Source organism: Salmo trutta, unplaced genomic scaffold, assembly GCF_901001165.1.
Source record: "Salmo trutta unplaced genomic scaffold, fSalTru1.1, whole genome shotgun sequence".
Classification (NCBI taxonomy): domain Eukaryota; kingdom Metazoa; phylum Chordata; class Actinopteri; order Salmoniformes; family Salmonidae; genus Salmo; species Salmo trutta.
Window position 1 is genome coordinate 13,360,716 of NW_021822911.1, and position 19,849 is coordinate 13,380,564.

The following is a 19,849-nucleotide window of genomic DNA, read 5'->3' on the forward strand; positions in this document are numbered from 1 at the left end:
ACTTAAATTATGTCAATTAGCCTATCAGAAGCTTCTAAAGACATGATATAATTTTCTGGAATTTTCCAAGCTGTTTAAAGGCACAGTCAACTTAGTGTATGTAAACTTCTGACACAGTGGAATTGTGATACAGTGAATTATAAGTGAAATAATCTGTCTGTAAACAACTGTTGGAAGAATTACCTGTATCATGCACAAAGTACATGTCCTAACCGACTTGCCAAAAATATAGTTTCTTAAAAAGAAATTCATGGAGTGGTTGAAAAACAAGTTTTAATGACTCCAACCTAAGTGTATGTAAACTTCCGACTTCAACTGTAGGTCTGGTGTTGGAGGTCATTCCACACTCTGTGTTCTACTACCCAGGTCTGGTGTTGGAGGTCATTCCACACTCCGTGGATCTCCTGCATGTATTTTCTGATGGTTAATCAGACCACTTGAATGAGAGTATCTCTTGTCACATTGATCACAGCTATAAGGTTTCTCTCCTGTGTGTGTTCTCTGGTGTGATTTCAGGCTGTTTGACTGAGTAAAACTCTTCCCACACTGATTACAGCTATAAGGTTTCTCTCCTGTGTGTACTCGCTGGTGTACTACCAGCTGGCTTGATGTAGTAAAACTATCCTCACATACATCACAGCTATATGGCTGATGTCCTGTGTGTGTTCTCTGGTGTGATACCAGGTTGGTTGACAGAGTAAAACCCTTGCCACACTGATCACAGCTATATGGCTGCTCTCCAGTGTGTGTTCTCTGGTGTGATACCAGGCTACTTGACTGAGTAAAACTCTTGCCACACTGATCACAGCTATAAGGCTGCTCTCCTGTGTGTGTTCTCTGGTGTGATACCAGGCTACTTGACTGAGTAAAACTCTTGCCACACTGATCACAGCCATATGGCTGCTCTCCTGTGTGTGTTCTCTGGTGTGATACCAGGCTACTTGACTGAGTAAAACTCTTGCCACACTGATCACAGCTATAAGGCTTCTCTCCTGTGTGTGTTCTCTGGTGTGATACCAGGTGGCTTGACTGAGTAAAACTCTTCCCACATTGATTACAGCTATAAGGTTTCTCTCCTGTGTGTACTCGCTGGTGTTTTTTCAATTCTGATGAAGACTTGAAACGTTTCCCACAGTCAGAGCAGCAGTGAGGTTTCTTTCCTGTGGGTATCTGATGGTGTTTCTTGAGGTGTCCTGATGTGGAGAGACTCTTCTCTGCCTTGTCAGCTTCACGATGTTGTTGAGGCTCCCCAGAGGATCCATGATAGTCACGTCTCTCTCCTGTATGAACGTCAAAGTCAGACTGTCAATATAGTGAATGTTTAAATGTTTTTTGACATTGACAAATGTCGTCTAAGTCTTGTTTTACTTTGATTTTGGTCCACCAGCCACTGTAACAGGCAGATGATAGAATATACCAGCCACTGATTTTTTACCAGCCCAAATATTTTTTTGCCATGACTGATTACACCAAAAATCACAACAACAAGAAACTAATGAGCAGCTTGGAAATGTTTGTAAAACAAGAAATGTAATTATGAAGTAATGTGGTATACTTCTCAATGTAATTACATTTTTGTGACAAGAGACTTTTAACCAATGTGTTAAAATAATTCATTTAGATACAATAGTAATGATGAACATGAAGAATCACCAAAGTGCCTCCATAACACATCACTACACACCACACTGTCCTGACAGATAAACTGCTGATCACTACACACCACACTGTCCTGCCAGATTAACTGATCACTACACACCACACTGTCCTGCCAGATAAACTGCTGATCACTACACACCACACTGTCCTGCCAGATAAACTGATCACTACACACCACACTGTCCTGCCAGATAAACTGATCACTACACACCACACTGTCCTGCCAGATAAACTGCTGATCACTACACACCACACTGTCCTGCCAGATAAACTGATCACTACACACCACACTGTCCTGCCAGATAAACTGCTGATCACTACACACCACACTGTCCTGCCAGATAAACTGCTGATCACTACACACCACACTGTCCTGCCAGATAAACTGCTGATAACTACACACCACACTGTCCTGCCAGATAAACTGCTGATCACTACACACCACACTGTCCTGCCAGATAAACTGCTGATCACTACACACCACACTGTCCTGCCAGATAAACTGCTGATCACTACACACCACACTGTCCTGCCAGATAAACTGCTGATCACTACACACCACACTGTCCTGCCAGATAAACTGCTGATCACTACACACCACACTGTCCTGCCAGATAAACTGTTGATCACTACACACCACACTGTCCTGACAGATAAACTGATCACCACACACCACACTGTCCTGCCAGATAAACTGCTGATCACTACACACCACACTGTCCTGCCAGATAAACTGCTGATCACTACACACCACACTGTCCTGCCAGATAAACTGCTGATCACTACACACCACACTGTCCTGCCAGATAAACTGCTGATCACTACACACCACACTGTCCTGCCAGATAAACTGCTGATCACTACACACCACACTGTCCTGCCAGATAAACTGCTGATCACTACACACCACACTGTCCTGCCAGATAAACTGCTGATAACTACACACCACACTGTCCTGCCAGATAAACTGCTGATCACTACACACCACACTGTCCTGCCAGATAAACTGCTGATCACTACACACCACACTGTCCTGCCAGATAAACTGCTGATCACTACACACCACACTGTCCTGCCAGATAAACTGCTGATCACTACACACCACACTGTCCTGCCAGAAAAACTGCTGATCACTACACACCACACTGTCCTGACAGATAAACTGCTGCCTTATTATTATAGTTCAGGGCTCTACGCTGACATGTGTTTCTAAGTTTATATACTGAACAAAAATATAAACGCAACATGGAAAGTGTTGGTCCCATGTTTCATGAGGGATCGTCTGAGGGAGGGGGGGCTGAGGAGTATTTCTGTCTGTAATGAAGCCCTTTTGTGTGGAAAACCTAATTCTGATTGGCTGGGTCTTGTGCCCCAGTGGGTGGGCATATGGCAGCGCACCTGCCCAGTCGTGAAATCCATAGATTAGGGCCTAATGAATATATTTCAATTGACTTCTATGAACTGTAACTCAGTAAAATCTTTGAAGTTGTCGCATGTTGCGTTTATATTTTTTGTTGAGTATAGTTAGGAGCTGGGCAATTCTACAGTAACAGAATTACACCAGACTCTGATTTTTCATTTTAAAATGTATGCAAAACAAAAACCATTGCTGCTTTAAAACCACGTTTGTGTAAATCAGTTCAACAACTGCAGGAATTGTGCCCCGTTATTAAATAATAGTATTTACTGGTGTTAATCTGACCTTCTGTCTCCTCCTCCTCTTTCACTTCAAAAACTGCATCCTCCTCCTCTTTCACTCTGAACGAGTATTCCTCTTGTTTAACTGAAACGTCTTTCGCTTCTTCTTTCACTGTAACAGCCTCACCCTCTACTTCTTGTTTTACTGTGACATCCTCCTCTTCCTTCTCCTCTTTCACGACAATGTTCAGCCCCAGAGCTTCTTTATCCGTCCAGCAGACCTCCTCTTCTTTAACAGGAGGGGAGTAGTTTAGGGAGCTCATGTTCGGGGATGTTAGCTAGCTAGCTATCATTAGCGACTAGGCTAATGCTAACTTAACCAGCCAGCTACTATAGCTGACTAATAAAAAATAACGTAATATTAAATTAAATAGGTTAACAAGTAGATACGACAGAAGTGTGTCTAAAACACAGTAGCTAATATACACCGAAAGCGTATAAATAGGTTGAACCTTTCGGCTATGTTGGCTAGCAAGCTACCGAGGTGGTTGACGAGCTGTTTATGAAGAACCGTCCACTAGATTATACGTCACGCTGCAGCATCGCCTGAAAGACGCACATCGCCGTCTGCTGACTGGAGGGAAACGCAGTTGAGGATCACATTTTATATTCAGACTAAGATTATTTTACATGGATTTAATTAAATAATACTGTTATATTGAGACATACAAAGACCTGAATGTGTTGATTGATTAGTGAGAATAAAAAATGTTTACTACAGCACATTTAAGGCAGTTTCATTCAGTCAAACAACATCTAAATAAGTAGCCTTCTACTATCGGTCTATACTGCTCCTACATGGACTAACAATACATCATGTAGATGTATATAATGAACAGACTAGGTCTATACTGCTCCTACATGGTGTAACAATACATCATGTAGATGTATATAATGAACAGACTAGGTCTATACTGCTCCTACATGGTGTAACAATACATCATGTAGATGTATATAATGAACAGACTAGGTCTATACTGCTCCTACATGGTGTAACAATACATCATGTAGATGTATATAATGAACAGACTAGGTCTATACTGCTCCTACATGGTGTAACAATACATCATGTAGATGTATATAATGAACAGACTAGGTCTATACTGCTCCTACATGGTGTAACAATACATAATGTAGATGTATATAATGAACAGACTAGGTCTATACTTCTCCTACATGGTGTAACAATACATCATGTAGATGTATATAATGAACAGACTAGGTCTATACTGCTCCTACATGGTGTAACAATACATCATGTAGATGTATATAATGAACAGACTAGGTCTATACTGCTCCTACATGGTGTAACAATACATCATGTAGATGTATATAATGAACAGACTAGGTCTATACTGATCCTACATGGTGTAACAATACATCATGTAGATGTATATAATGAACAGACTAGGTCTATACTGCTCCTACATGGTGTAACAATACATCATGTAGATGTATATAATGAACAGACTAGGTCTATACTGCTCCTACATGGTGTAACAATACATCATGTAGATGTATATAATGAACAGACTAGGTCTATACTGCTCCTACATTGTGTAACAATACATCATGTAGATGTATATAATGAACAGACTAGGTCTATACTGATCCTACATGGTGTAACAATACATCATGTGGGGCTTTAAGGCGATGCTGTTGGTGTGACGTATAATGTAGTGGACAGAACGCTTCTTTCAACAGCAGCAACAGTTATTCAGCCACCTCGGTAGCTTGCTAGACAAAATAGCCGAACCAATAAAGCTCTTTAGACGCTTTCGTGTATATTAGCCACTGTGTTTTAAACCCACTTCTGTCGTCTAGTTAGTTATCCGATTTATTATCATATTTATGGTGTTGTTGTTATTGTTCAGCTAGCGGGCTGGTTAAGTTAGCATTAGCCTAGCTAGCTAACATCCCCGACCATGAGCTCACTGAGCTACTCTCCTGCTAAAGAAGAGGTCTGCTGGACGGAGAAAGGGGGTCTGTGGCTGAACGTTGTCGTGAAAGAGGAAGAAGTGGATGTCACAATACAAAAACAAGTAGAGGGTGAGGCTGTTACAGTGAAAGAAGAAGAGAAAGACGTTTCAGTTAAAGAAGAGGAAGACGCTTTCAGAGTGAAAGAGGAGGAGGGGGAGATGACTGTCACATTGGAGGAAGACGAGTATGAAACTGGATATCTGGGCCCGGTTTCCCAAAGGCATGTTAAGGCATCCAATGGTTCTAACGATGAACGGGCCCTGATTAACACTAGTAAGTACTGTCTTAAATTCAGAGGCACAAACTCTGCAGTTGTTGATCTGATGTTTGGTGTTAAAGGTGAAATATGCAATAGCTACATCCATTTTTAGACGTTTTAAATTATTTATTTATAGCCATTGATTCTTGAAGAATGTAACACATGTCTCATGAGCTTAGTTCAACTGTTGTACCCCATCAGAACCCCTAATAAGCTTTTTTTACTCCAATGTTTAGAAACAATGTAAATCAACACTGTATAGCCTCAACATGGTTAAAACTATAATGTTGATATCATGGATAGTCAGTCCTTGCATCCATAGGTCTGTCTGTAGTTACATTTCTCCAACCCCATAATCATCTTGTTACCAAAACAGTGGTGGAATGACAGATTTGTTATTGTTTGAATTGTAGATTCCTGGGTTGTGTGGGTTTTTCAACAGCAACAAAATGGCTGCCCAGAGACTTGGTTTGGTAAACAGAAGAGGGATGGGGGCTGGAGAAGTGTAACCACTCTCAAATTCATAGAGAAAGCTATTGTGACAACCGTAACTCAACACCTAGCGACCTCTTCAAGAAGTTCAGACATCTTGGCGTAACAGTTATAAGGTGTTGGCTTGACAGTTGCTGGACCCAGGTTTGAGTCCAGCTCAGGGCTACCCACTGAATTCACTACACTATGAATACAAGGACTGGCTGGCCATAAGGTCAAAATTATAGTTTTAAACAAGATTTCAAGGCTATACAGTGCTTGTTAACAAACAGTGGCGTTATACGAGCTTATGTTTTGGTTTCTGGTGGGGTAATAAAGTTGAAACATTTGAGGCATTTATTAATATTGAATTTACAATATTCTTCAAGAATCAATGGTTATATAGTAAATGGGTCTATCTATAACTACCAGTGTAGATTTCCTGTGGGGGTCAAATTGTTAGAGCTGTTGATAAGTCATTAGCTGTGTTAGAATACTCATACTAACCGTACTATTTGTGATGTTAACTGAGTATATAGTGTGCTTATTGGTCATAGTTTGATATAGGTAGTATGCCAAAAGTTCCCGGATGTCGTACTAAATTCGCCATAATATGACGTAAACACGCAGTACGTTAGGGCCCATAATGCAATTCTTCAGGAAATGGGCGTGGCTTCACATTGTTTTCAGATTTGTAGAAAATGGCGGAAAATATTCAGCCGAAGTCCAAGGAGAGCCGATACAAATTCATTGTTTTAACTAATTATGACAAATGTTAAGAAAATGTTGAGCAATGTAATAAAGTTATGACTTTTCAAATAAGTTACCTTACACGTTATTTTGGCTGACAATTTGTTAGCATGTTATTACAGCAGTATGGTCCGGTATGTTAACTAGCTAGTTGACGTTAGTTGGCTACTTATACATCAAACTTGTCAGTATATTAACTATATTCTAACTAACTACCCAACGTTTATTGACTTGATTATTCCCGTCATTCTTAGCTTAACTAAACGGTATAGTCGTTGTGCTTTCTCAATGGACATTCGGGTGCTTTCATAAATTCACTCTGACTATCTACTCTGATTTCAGAGCATCTCGTTTGAGTACCAGAGAGCAGAATAATGAATTTACTAGCGCTCAACACCCGTTGAATATGTCCAGGTGTCAGTAAACGTAGGCAACAAAAACCGTAATTAAATGTTTTCCAGCAGCACAGTTACAGTCACCCTGGATAACATGAAAACTGCCTAACCAGCTCTGCTAGGGCGAGTAAAATGGTCAGAGTCTCATTTGTGTCTGGAAGTAGCTAGCAAGCTAAGGTCAGAACGGTCAAATCAACCCAACTCCTCGGCTGGAGCGGCCAGTGGCTCCGAGAGCGAAACGGGCTGAATTTACAAACGGACAACCTGACAACAGTCTGAATTTATGAAGCACTCTGGTATTCAAGTTGAATTTAAAAACACACCCGAAGTCGTAAAATGTCTAACTAGTGATGTGTTATGCTAACTAGCTAACAAGAGGTTGCATAGCAACAGCATAAACATCCGGTAGACAGGAGAAGAGCCTCAACTGAAAGGAAACGGTTCGGTTACAGTTTACTACAATTAACTAATAGTATGTAGTATATACTCATTAAGTATGTAGTTACAGTATACTACAATTAACTAATAGTATGTAGTATATACTCATTAAGTATGAAGTTACAGTATACTACAATTAACTAATAGTATGTAGTATATACTCATTAAGTATGTAGTTACAGTATACTACAATTAACTAATAGTATGTAGTATATACTCATTAAGTATGTAGTTACAGTATACTACAATTAACTAATAGTATATACTCATTAAGTATGTAGTTACAGTTTACTACAATTAACTAATAATATGTAGTATATACTCATTAAGTATGTAGTATACAGTATACTACAATTAACTAATAGTATGTAGTATATACTCATTAAGTATGTAGTTACAGTATACTACAATTAACTAATAGTATATACTCATTAAGTATGTAGTTACAGTATACTACAGTTAACTAATAGTATGTAGTATATACTCATTAAGTATGTAGTTACAGTTAACTACAATTAACTAATAGTATGTAGTATATACTCATTAAGTATGTAGTTACAGTATACTACAATTAACTAATAGTATGTAGTATATACTCATTAAGTATGTAGTTACAGTATTCTACAATTAACTAAGAGTATGTACTCATTAAGTATGTAGTATACAGTATGTTAGTATGGGTATTCAAACACATATTCGCCTTTTTCCATTTATTTTCAATGCCATTACATTAAAGGCGAAACATACCTACATTCCATAACATTTATAAATTGTTTCAAACCTTTGTTTTAAACCCTTCTCAAAGTTGGTGCCTTGCCGGATTTGTATTTAATTTTTTTTATTTATTTAACACTTCTTGACTTTCCTTGTATTTATGGCAGTGTAGTTCCCTTAAGGGTCAGTCAACTTTGGTACAACATACTGTGGGGAGTCGCGACTTCGGTTGAAGGATCTAACCGTTCAACAGTTTGGGGTCACTTCGGAATGTCCTTGTTTTTGAAAGAAAAGCTATTTTTTTTAACAAAGCTTTTGTAAACAGTGTGCCAGCCTTCTTGTTCTTTAACAAAGCTTTTGTAAACAGTGTTTTTGCATGCAGCAATTCAACCTCCTCCTTCACATCTGACTCCAGTGATCAATCCAGAGCGTCTTCTTTTTTGGGGGAATCCCGATGGACGACGTCATCGAATAGGCCGTCATCACCACCACCGCCCACTAGTTAATTGTCATTCAGGTTATCAATGGGAAGAGCATTAGCAATATGTCCTGTCTGGTAACTTGTCTCGTTCAATGGATTTACATTGGCAGGTGCACAGGGAGAAACCCCATTAAAACACTTTTGGAAGTCTTTAACTGTATCAAAGTTTGTGGCCTGTGATGTTGGAACAAATGATAGTCCCTTATTATACAAGAGACAAAATCCCCTAATTCTACAGCACAATGGCAGAGTCATGTCTTCAGTGTAAAACTAACAATGACTCAATAATCCTTCTGGGAATGTTATGACGTCAGAGTTATGGGCGGAGTTAGAAAGTTGGCTGTCAGAAGTACAGTTATACAATGTAAAATTACTTTTAATCTGTCTGTCTGCATATTTCAAGACATGGCATATGAGGGTGCAATGAGATACTCGATGGTTGGACGAGACTTTTCTCGTCAATTATCTTAAATTGTCACGTCCTGACCAGCAGAGGGAGTAGTGGTGTAGTATTTTGGTCAGGACGTGGCAGAAGAAGTCTGTATGTGTTGTCTAGTATGTCTGTTTCTGTGTTAGTCTTGTGACTCCTGATCAGGAACAGCTGGGGATCGTTGTTCCTGATTGGGAGTCATATATTTAGGAGTATGTTTGTCACTTGGGTTTGTGGGTGGTTGTGCTAACACTGCTAGTCTTTTGTTTGTACTTAGCATGTCGTTAGTAATTATTGTTTTTCCTGTGGATGCTTTGCTCTTATATATTAAAAAGATGAGTATCCACATTCCGTCTGCAGTTTGGTCCATACAACACGGTTTCAACTATTGTGACAGAACCACCCACCACAACAAGACCAAGCAGCGGAAAAAGGAGCAGGACGCTGAATATATGGACTATTCTGAGGAAATAGACTTCGACATGGACACTCGTGAGAAATGGACTTGGGACCAGATTCTGGCCGGAGAGGGCCCGTGGAGAAAGGCTGGTGAGGACCGGGAACGCTACCGGGGTACACGACTGGTGAGAAAGCCGGAGAGGCACCCCCAATACATTTTTTGGGGGGGCACATGGGTAGTTTGGCTAGGCCAAGGAAGAGCCATAAGCCAGCTACCCGTGATTATGTGGAGGAGCGTATGGAGTGGAGGGCGCCGTGTTTTGCTGAGGTGCGCACTCTCACCCATACGCACGCACAGTCCGGTGCGCGCCATTCCAGCCCCTCGCAGATGCCGTGCTAGAGTGGGCATCCAGCCTGGTAGGAGGATGCCTGCGCAGCGCATCTGGTCGCCGGTACGCCTCCTAGGACCAGGCTACCCTACTCCCGCTCTATGCACGGCAACCATCAGGCCCCTGCACAGCCCAGTTCGCCCTGTACCAGCACCCCGCTCATGCAGGGCTGCTAGTTCCATCCAGCCAGGACGGGTTGTGCAGGCGGTGCGGTCAAGGCCACCTGTGCGCCTCCATGGCCCCGTCTTTCCGGTTCCCGCCACTCGTGCTATCCCGGAAGTGAGTACATCCAATATGGCACGACCAGTACCAGCAACCCGGACCAAGCTTCCCATGAGTCGGCCTAGTCCTATTCAGCCTGTTCCCGCTCCTCGCACTAGCCCTAGGGTGCGTGTCTTCAGCCTGGTACCACCTCTACCAGCCCCACGCACCAGGCTTCCAGTGCGTCGGCCCAGCCTCAAGAGCCCGGCACCAGTGTGCAGTCCAGAGTATCCGGCACCAGTGTGCAGTCTAGAGTATCCGGCAACAGAGTCTAGGCTGATGGGCACTTCAGTGAGTTGGAGCCTTTGATTGCCCTGCCTCTGGGAGCCTGTCGACTTGTTACATGATTACTGAGTGAAAGAGAGCCTATGAAAGTTTTCATGGAGGGTGGGTGACCCCCTTGGTGGCTGAAACTGAGATCAATGAGAGAACTTGTCAGAAAAAACGACAGAGTCCCACTTTCTCTGTCATTGTACAAAGTAGAGAGTGGGGAAAAAATGTGTAAAAATGTATACAGAGGCTCTGGAATTTGTCATAAAAAAAAATAAAATTAAAATAAAGTTCCAACAGTACATGAGATGATCAGACTGAACCATCTGCTATCTTAAAATGTATTCAGTTAGGAAACAGAGGATGTATTACATAAAGGTATCACAGAATTAAAGTTATCACACAATTAAATAATAAATCCTCACTCACACAGACAAACATGGCTTCATTATTGTTCACAGTTTATTATCATAGTTTCTCACAGATCCTGGCTTCCACTGTTAGAATGGCTGAGCGAGAGGAGGTGGGGCTTTTTTCATAGCCTGAGAGAGAGAGACATTCAGTTTTACTAGAGGGGTTGGGTGCGCCCCCTGTTGGCTGAACCCGGGTGGGAGGTTCCCCCTTAGCAAGCAATGGACCCCAGCACACCACTAAAGCCATTAAGAACTATATTCAAAAACACACCTGGTAACCTGTTCAATCACCAGGCACACTGCTCAACATAGTTCAATGACAGAGACTGTGGACTTCGAATAATTTTGGGTAAAAAAAAAAAACATTGTGAAAATTAATAAAAAATTTATAAAATAAAGTTGCAGCTGTCTTTGATATGCTCAAAATTAACTAACTGCTATCTTGAAATGTTGAAAAAGTGTTTTTAAATAGCTCAGTCTTATCACTCAATATGAGTCAAAATCTGTCACTTCCAGGAGTGCTCATTTTGTCAAAAATGAAAAAATTAACAACTCACAGCTGTGTTAATAGACCCAACTCAAACATCTGCTATCTTGAAATGTCCAAAAAAGGTATTTAAATGGGCCTACCAGACTTCTTGAGAGAAGATAAGGTCAGGGACTCCTGACTGACTCTCTGTCATGTTGAAATAGGTTCTCCTGTATTTAAATGGGCAATTACAGGTTTAAAACAATTACAGGTGCACCTTACTATCTTATACTATATCATAAATGGTCTTAACTAGTAAACACAGATTCTACTTTTCATCCAGATAGCTGACTGGGCCCTGTTTACACCTCCACACAGGAATACACACTCAGAGCCTACTGACTGGGCCCTGTTTACACCTCCACACAGGAATACACACTCAGAGCCTCCTGACTGGGCCCTGTTTACACCTCCACACCGGAATACACACTCAGAGCCTACTGACTGGGCCCTGTTTACACCTCCACACAGGAATACACACTCAGAGCCTACTGACTGGGCCCTGTTTACACCTCCACACAGGAATACACACTCAGAGCCTCCTGACTGGGCCCTGTTTACACCTCCACACCGGAATACACACTCAGAGCCTACTGACTGGGCCTGTTTACACCTCCACACAGGAATACACACTCAGAGCCTACTGACTGGGCCCTGTTTACACCTCCACACAGGAATACACACTCAGAGCCTACTGACTGGGCCCTGTTTACACCTCCACACAGGAATACACACTCAGATTCAACTGACTGGGCCCTGTTTACACCTCCACACAGGATTACACACTCAGAGCCTCCTGACTGGACCCTGTTTACACCTCCACACAGGAATACACACTCAGAGCCTACGAGGATTTTCTAAAAATTACACTTTGCGTGTTTTGCTCACCTCTTTTTTTATAACTACGTTGGAGATGTGGTATCCACTCGGCTCACTGCCTCTCAGATCAAAGGTGGGTCCATCTGCTCCGTTCCCGCAGTGTGGTCTCCCTGAGATCCCAAGTTAGAGGGATCCCTGGAGCACCATTTACACAGGTCACCAGGAGCGGTCACCAAGTCAAGATTCACATCCCCATCGCCAAATGTGGTGGTTAATATCAAATGAGACAAACTTATCACACAAGTCAGAGTTATTCTTAAACTAAATCTTTATTCACTTATAAGGGAGCAGGTCAATACAACACATAAAGTCAATCAATTGGGTGCCCTATGATAATGATGGCTGGTCGACGAATCACCCCCAGATGATTCGTTGAGAGATGAATCACCCCCAAATGATTCGTTGAGAGCCACGAGACAAAAGTACAAAGGTCTTTTACAGCCAAGATACACCCCTTTCAACCTACATGACCAACAACAGATGTATAGAACGGGTCACAAGGTTAAGATTTGTATGAAAGATACTTAAAATCCTCAGCCGACAGTATCTGCTGTAAAAACAGTACTCTTTGTGTAGAGACCAGGGTCTGGCCCTGGGGTCATCTCTCCCTGGTACCATATAGAACAGAAACATTAACTCATGCTCTGGAATGCAGTCTCTTTAGGTTTTATCACCCAAAAGACATTGTAAATCTCCTGTCAGTGTTTTCTCCCAGAGGCCCATCCTCAGTAGAACACACCGACACAATAGTTCTAAGAACCCTCTATTCTGTTGCATAAAACAACCATTTGATGCAATAAAAGTATTATAACATAATCTTGCAGTTTTGCTCTCAGTGTCCACTGGAAGTTGACTAGTAACAACAACTGGGACCTAAAAGACACCCACCATGAGACCCACTAAATCTGCCCAAGAAAAGACAAACAAAAGAAAAACCCACACCAAACTTAAAGACAGAAAGCAAACCAAAAAGGTGGAACAACTAAAGGTGTTGACTCTCCACATGTATCAAGACAACTGGAGCACTGGGCCAGACACTCTTAAATAGAACCTGGACCAGCTCAGGTGAAACACCTTCCCACTAACGAGATGGACAAGCCAGCACAGGTGTAACACATACTGACTAACGAGGTGACACCAATCAGTGCGTCCTACGTGCTAACGAGCTAGACATGCTAACGGGCGAGACCTAAAGTCCAACCTCAAAACATAAATGGAAAAACCAAAGCCTCTAACACCTTCCCCCTTAAGACAAATATATCCTATATTTTTGTTGGACAAGTTTGCTCACCACCAACAGAAAACAACTTCCATTTCACATTTTAATCAACTACAATGCTTCACCTTCTACAATATAATCACTGGCTATCAACAATTAAAAACAAGAAAAAAAACACGTATTTCTAAATAATAATATTATACAATAGTATTATTTTTCTCCTTTTTCTTTCTATAGAATCCTAAAACTCACTAGCTTCTAGAACTCTCGTCTTCCTAAAACTCACTAGCTTCTAGAACTCTCGTCCCCTTGGAACGAGCACAAACAAAATTCATCTCCAATACAGAAAAACATGCAGTCAAAATAAATAAAGATCCATGGCAACGCACTGGCTAAACGCAAAACACAAATCTTATATCGATTTGGGGGGAAACCAGGTTGAATCTGCTCTTCAAACTAACACAACAAAACAAAAAACACATAGAAATGGAGATATATTTTACCTCACTGGTTAGAGGACATCCTGCAGAAGACAGTCAGCTACATTTTGGAGTGATGCATTTAAATTTAGGGGTCCCTAAACAAAGGAACACAACACTTATTTGTCATAACTCATCGATATCATGTTGAAATCAATTGTGCCGAGAGGAGGGAGATGAGGTTGCACGTCCTGTTAAAACTAACTGCTCAAAAACCACACGGAATCTGGGAATAATGTGTACATCACTGGTTAGAGGACAATTTATAGAAAACAGCTAGATACATTTTGATTCAAGTGCGTCACCAACGTGTGTAACACAACTCTTTTTTGTTAAATCTCATAAATAGTACTCTTTCAATTCAGAGCTTGTATTTTTCCATGAGGCTGATATCCATATCATGCTGAAATCAATAGAACAGGGGGCAAACGTTTAGGGTTCTACATTGTGACACTATTAAAATATTCCTACTACAATGTTAAAACATTCTACATTGTGACATTTCATTGATATCATGTAACAACCCCTTCATGTATTTTCTGGTGTTTGATCAGATGTCTTATCGCAGAATGTTCACAGCTATAAGGCTATAAGATTTCTCTCCTGTGTGTGTTCTCTGGTGTGATACCAGATGGTCAGATCGACCAAAACTCATCCCACATTGAACACAGCTATAAGGTTTCTCTCCTGTGTGTGTTCTCTGGTGTGATATCAGGTTGCTTAGCTGAGTAAAAGTCTTCCCACATTGATCACAGCTATAAGGTTTCTCTCCTGTGTGTATTCTCTGGTGTGATATCAGGTTGCTTGACATAGTAAAACTCTTCCCACATTGACCACAGCTATAAGGTTTCTCTCCTGTGTGTATTCTTTGGTGTAGAGTCAGAGAGCCAGATGCAGCAAAACTCTTCCCACATTGACCACAGCTATAAGGTTTCTCTCCTGTGTGTATTCTCTGGTGTGATATCAGGTTGCTTGACATAGTAAAACTCTTCCCACATTGACCACAGCTATAAGGTTTCTCTCCTGTGTGTATTCTTTGGTGTATAGTCAGAGAGCCAGATGCAGCAAAACTCTTCCCACATTGACCACAGCTATAAGGTTTCTCTCCTGTGTGTATTCTCTGGTGTAGAGTCAGAGAGCTAGATGTAGTAAAACTCTTCCCACATTGATCACAGCTATAAGATTTCTCTCCTGTGTGTGTTCTCTGGTGTGATATCAGGCTGCCTGACTGAGTAAAACTCCTCCCACATTGACCACATATATAAGGTTTCTCTCCTGTGTGCGTTCTCTGGTGCATTGTCAGATAGCTAGATTGACTAAAACTCTTCCCACATTGACCACAGATATAAGGTTTCTCTCCTGTGTGCGTTCTCTGATGAATTTTAATGCCTGCTGGGGAGGTGAATCTCTTCCCACAGTCAGAGCAGCAGTGAGTTCTCTTCACTGTGGATCTCTGCAGGTGTTTATTGAGGTGTTCTGATCTGGAGAGACTCTCCTCTGCCTCTTCAGCATCAGGAGGTTGTTGAGGCTCCCCAGAGGATCCACGATAGGTAAGTATCTCTCCTGTGTGAACAACAAAGTCAGACAGATGATTAAAGGCCCACAACAGCGGAAATCCACTGTAAAAGGTGATGCCAACAGCGTAGCCATGATGTTGTACAACAATTGACGTCTGTAATGAATGTTAAAATTATTTGACAATTGTCTTAAAATGACTTCTTTTCACATTAGTAGTAACATCGATGATTGTAGGCTAGAAATAAGATATTCATGTTGTTGAAATCCTAAGCAGTGTGCCAGACGACTTTTGGTCTCCAATATAGGCCCCTTTCTGTGTTTGCTAAAATTGCGGCACGAGGGCAATTTGATTGCAGAAACTCCTCCCTGCTAATGAGGAAACCGAAAGTTATGGATGTACTATATCTGCCTGGAGCAAAAATGGTGAGCAAAGATTTTAGTTTTTCACAATGTATTCTGAATGTGAATGGGGAAACTCAGGGGAGTAACCTCCATTTCCAGGTTGGTTATGAGTGCATTTCACACTACTTTGGATTATAATTGTAAGGCTCATTTGAATGTCCTGCTTAATATAATGTTTGCTACAGTATTATGAATTATGTGTAATTATTGAAGAACCGTGTTAATGACAGTATCCATTTGGGTGTTGTCAATAAAGTTAAGTTTACAGATGGGCTGTGTACAGCTGCAGCGATCGGTAAGCTGCTCAGATAGCTGATGCTTAAAGTTAGTGAGGGAGATATAAGTCTCCAACTTGATTTTTGCAATTCGTTCCAGTGATTGGCAGCAGAGAACTGGAAGGAAATGCAGCCAAAGTAGGTATTGGCTTTGGGGATGACCAGTGAGATATACCTCCTGGAGCGCGTGCTATGGGTGGGTGTTGCTATGGTGACCAGTGAGTGAAGGCGGCCTAGCAAAGACTTATAGATGACCTGGAGCCAGTGGGTTTGGCGACGAATATGTAGCGAGGGCCAGCCGATGAGAGCATACAGGTCACAGTGGTGGGTGGTATATGGGGCTTTGGTGACAAAACGGATGGAACTGTGATAGACTGCATCCAGTTTGCTGAGTCGAGTGTTGGAGGCTATTTTGAAAATGACATCGCCGAAGTCAAGGATCGGTAGGATAGTCAGTTTTACGAGAGTATGTTTGGCAGCGTGAGTGAAAGAGGCTTTGTTTGCGAAATAGGAAGCCGATTCTAGATGTAATTTTGGATTGGAGATGCTTAATATTAGTCTGGAAGGAGAGTTTGCAGTCTAGCCAGACACCTAGGTATTTTTTGTTGTCCACATATTCTAAGTCAGAAACGTCCAGAGTAGCGATGCTGGACGGGCGGGTAGTGATCGGTTGAAGAGCATACATTTAGTTTTACTAGCGTTTAAGAGCAGTTGGAGGCCACGGGTGGAGTGTTGTATGGCATTGAAGCTCGTTTGGAGGATTGTTAACAGTGTCCAAAGGGCCAGATGTATACAGAATGGTGTCATCTGCGTAGAGGTGGATCAAGGAATCACACGCAGCAAGAGCAACATCGTTGAACAGAGAAAAGAGTCGGTCCGAGAATTGAACACTGTGGTACCTCCATAGAGACTGCCAAAGGTCCGGACAACAGGCCCTCCGATTTGACACACTGAACTCTGTCTGAGAAGTAGTTGGTGAACCAGGCGAGTCAGTCATTTGAGAAACGAAGGCTGTTGAGTCTGCCAATAAGAATACGGTGATTGACAAAGTCGAAAGCCTTGGCCAGGTTGATGAAGACAGCTGCACAGTACTGTCTTTTATCGATGGCGGTTATGATATCGTTTAGTACCTTGAGCGTGGCTGAGGTGCACCTGTGACCAGCTCGGAAAGTGGATTGCACAGCAGAGAAGGTACGGTGGGATTCAAAATGGTCAGTGATCTGTTTGTTAACTTGACTTTCGAAGACTTTAGAACGGCAGGGCAGGATGGATATAGGTCTGTAATAGTTTGGGTCTAGAGTTTCAGCCCCTTTGAAGAGGGGGATGACCGCGGAAGCGTTCCAATCTTTAGGAATCTTGGACAATACTAAAGAGAGGTTGAACAGACTAGTAATGGGGTTGCCACAATGGCGGCGGATAATTTTAGAAAGAGAGGGTCCAGATTGTCTAGCCCAGCTGATTTGTACGGGTCCAGGTTTTGCAACTCTTTCAGAACATCAGCTATCTGGATTTGGGTGAAGGAGAAGATGGGGAGGCTTGGGGAAGTAGCTGCGGGGAGCTGTTGGCCGGGGTTGGGGTAGCCAGGAGGAAAGCATGGCCAGCCGTAGAGAATTGCTTCTTGAAATTCTCGATTATCGTGGAGTTATTGGTGGTAACAGTGTTTCCTAGCCTCAGTGCAGTGGGCAGCTGGGAAGAGGTGCTCTTATTCTCCATGGACTTTACAGTGTCCCAAAACGTTTTGGAGTTAGAGCTACAGGATGCAAATTTCTGTTTGAAAAAGCTAGCCTTTGCTTTCCTAACTGACTGTGTGTATTGGTTCCTGACTCTCTGAAAGTTGCATATCGCTGAGACTATTCTATGTTTTTGTGCTGGTCGAGGGCAGTCAGGTCTGGAGTGAACCAAGGGCTATATCTGTTCTTAGTTCTACATTTTTTGAAAGGGGCATGCTTATCTGAGGTGGTGAGGAAATTACAATTAAAGAACAACCAGGCATCCCCTACTGACGGGATGAGGTCATTATCCTTCCAGGATACCCGGGCCAGGTCGATTAGAAAGGCCTGCTTGCAGAAGTGTTTTAGGGAGCGTTTGACAGTGATGAGGGGTGGTCATTTGACCGCAAACCCATAACGGATGCAGGTAATGAGACAGTAATCGCTGAGATCCTGATTGAAAACAGCAGAGGTATTTGGAGGGCAAGTTGGTCAGGATAATATCTATGAGGGTGCCCATGTTTACAGATTTAGGGTTGTACCTGGTGGGTTCCTTGATAATTTGTGTGAGATTGAGGGCATCTAGTTTGGATTGTAGGACAGCCGGGGTGTTAACCTCACTAGGGTAGGGGGTACTATTTTCACCTCTGGATGAAAAGCGTGCCAAAGTAAACTTGGTAGATTTGGATAGAAAACACTCTAAAGTGTTAAAATAATGTCTGTGAGTATAACAGAACTGATATGACGGTGAAAACCTGAGTAAAATCCATCCAGGAAGTGGGATTTTTTTGTTGTTGTTGTAGTTTTCCATTGACTGCCTATACAGATTCCATTGACTTAGGTCTCAAATTGCACTTCCTATGGCTTCCACTAGATGTCAACAGTCTTTAGAAATAGTTTCAGGCTTGTATTCTGAAAAATGAGAGTGTAAGACCACTCTGAATGAGTGGACCATTCAGTATCTCAGAGATTTGCACGAGACCGAGAGCGCACCTTTCTTGTTTACCTTTTATATTGAGGACGTTATTGTCCGGTTGAAATGTTATATATAATTTAGGCTAAAAACAACCTGAGGATTGATTATAAACATCGTTTGACATGTTTCTACGAACTTTACTGATACTTTTCGGATTTTTCGTCTGGCTGTTGTGATTGCCTTTGAGCCTGTGGATTACTGAACAAAACGCATGAACAAAACGGAGGTTTTTGGATATAAAGAGAGACTTTATCGAACAAAACGAACATTTATTGAGTAAATGGGAGTCTTGTGAGTTGCAACGATATGAAGATCATCAAAAGTAAGTGATTCATTTTATCGCCATTTCTGACTTGTGTAACTCCTCTACTTCGCTGGTAACTGTTTGTAATGATTTGTCTGCTGGGCGCTGTTCTCAGATAATCGCATGGGATGCTTTCGCCGTAAAGCCTTTTTGAAATCTGACACCGTGGTTTGATTAACAAGAAGTTAATCTTTAAACCGATGTATAACACTTGTATGTTTTATGAATTCTTATAATGAGTATTTCTGTTTTTGAATTTGGTGCTCTGCAATTTCACTGGATGTTTGCCATGTGGGACGGTAGCGTCCCACACCCCCTAGAGAGGTTAAGCATATCCCAGTTTAGGTCACCTAACAGAACAAACTCTGAAGATAGATGGGGCCAATCAATTCACATATGGTGTCCAGGGCACAGCTGGGAGCTGAGGGGGGTCTGTAACAGGCGGCAACAGTGAGAGACTTATTTCTGGAGAGATTCATTTTTTTTATTAAAAGCTCGAACTGTTTGGGCTTAGACCTGGAAAGTATGATAGAACATTGCAGGCCATCTCTG

The 19,849-nt window shown here is 41.9% G+C and overlaps 2 protein-coding genes and 1 long non-coding RNA gene across 3 annotated transcripts in view; 2 read left to right on the plus strand and 1 right to left on the minus strand.

Annotated features, from left to right (window-relative positions):
* Window positions 1–19,849, plus strand: part of LOC115186489 (zinc finger protein 271-like) — a gene marked incomplete at its 3' end in the record, with an annotated part of 177,799 nt that overhangs the window by 149,071 nt on the left and 8,879 nt on the right. The gene's annotated exons all lie outside the window — the stretch shown is intronic.
* Window positions 312–15,380, minus strand: LOC115186740 (zinc finger protein 135-like; the record flags this gene model as incomplete). Its single annotated transcript, XM_029746264.1, has 3 exons — window positions 312–619; window positions 695–1,155; window positions 14,781–15,380. Coding segments are annotated over 3 exons (1,299 nt in total), but the record flags the coding sequence as incomplete, so codon positions are not given.
* On the plus strand, window positions 5,579–9,005 carry LOC115186742 (uncharacterized). Its single transcript, XR_003875867.1, has 2 exons — window positions 5,579–5,610; window positions 8,732–9,005. It is a non-coding gene; the product is annotated as an uncharacterized LOC115186742 (long non-coding RNA).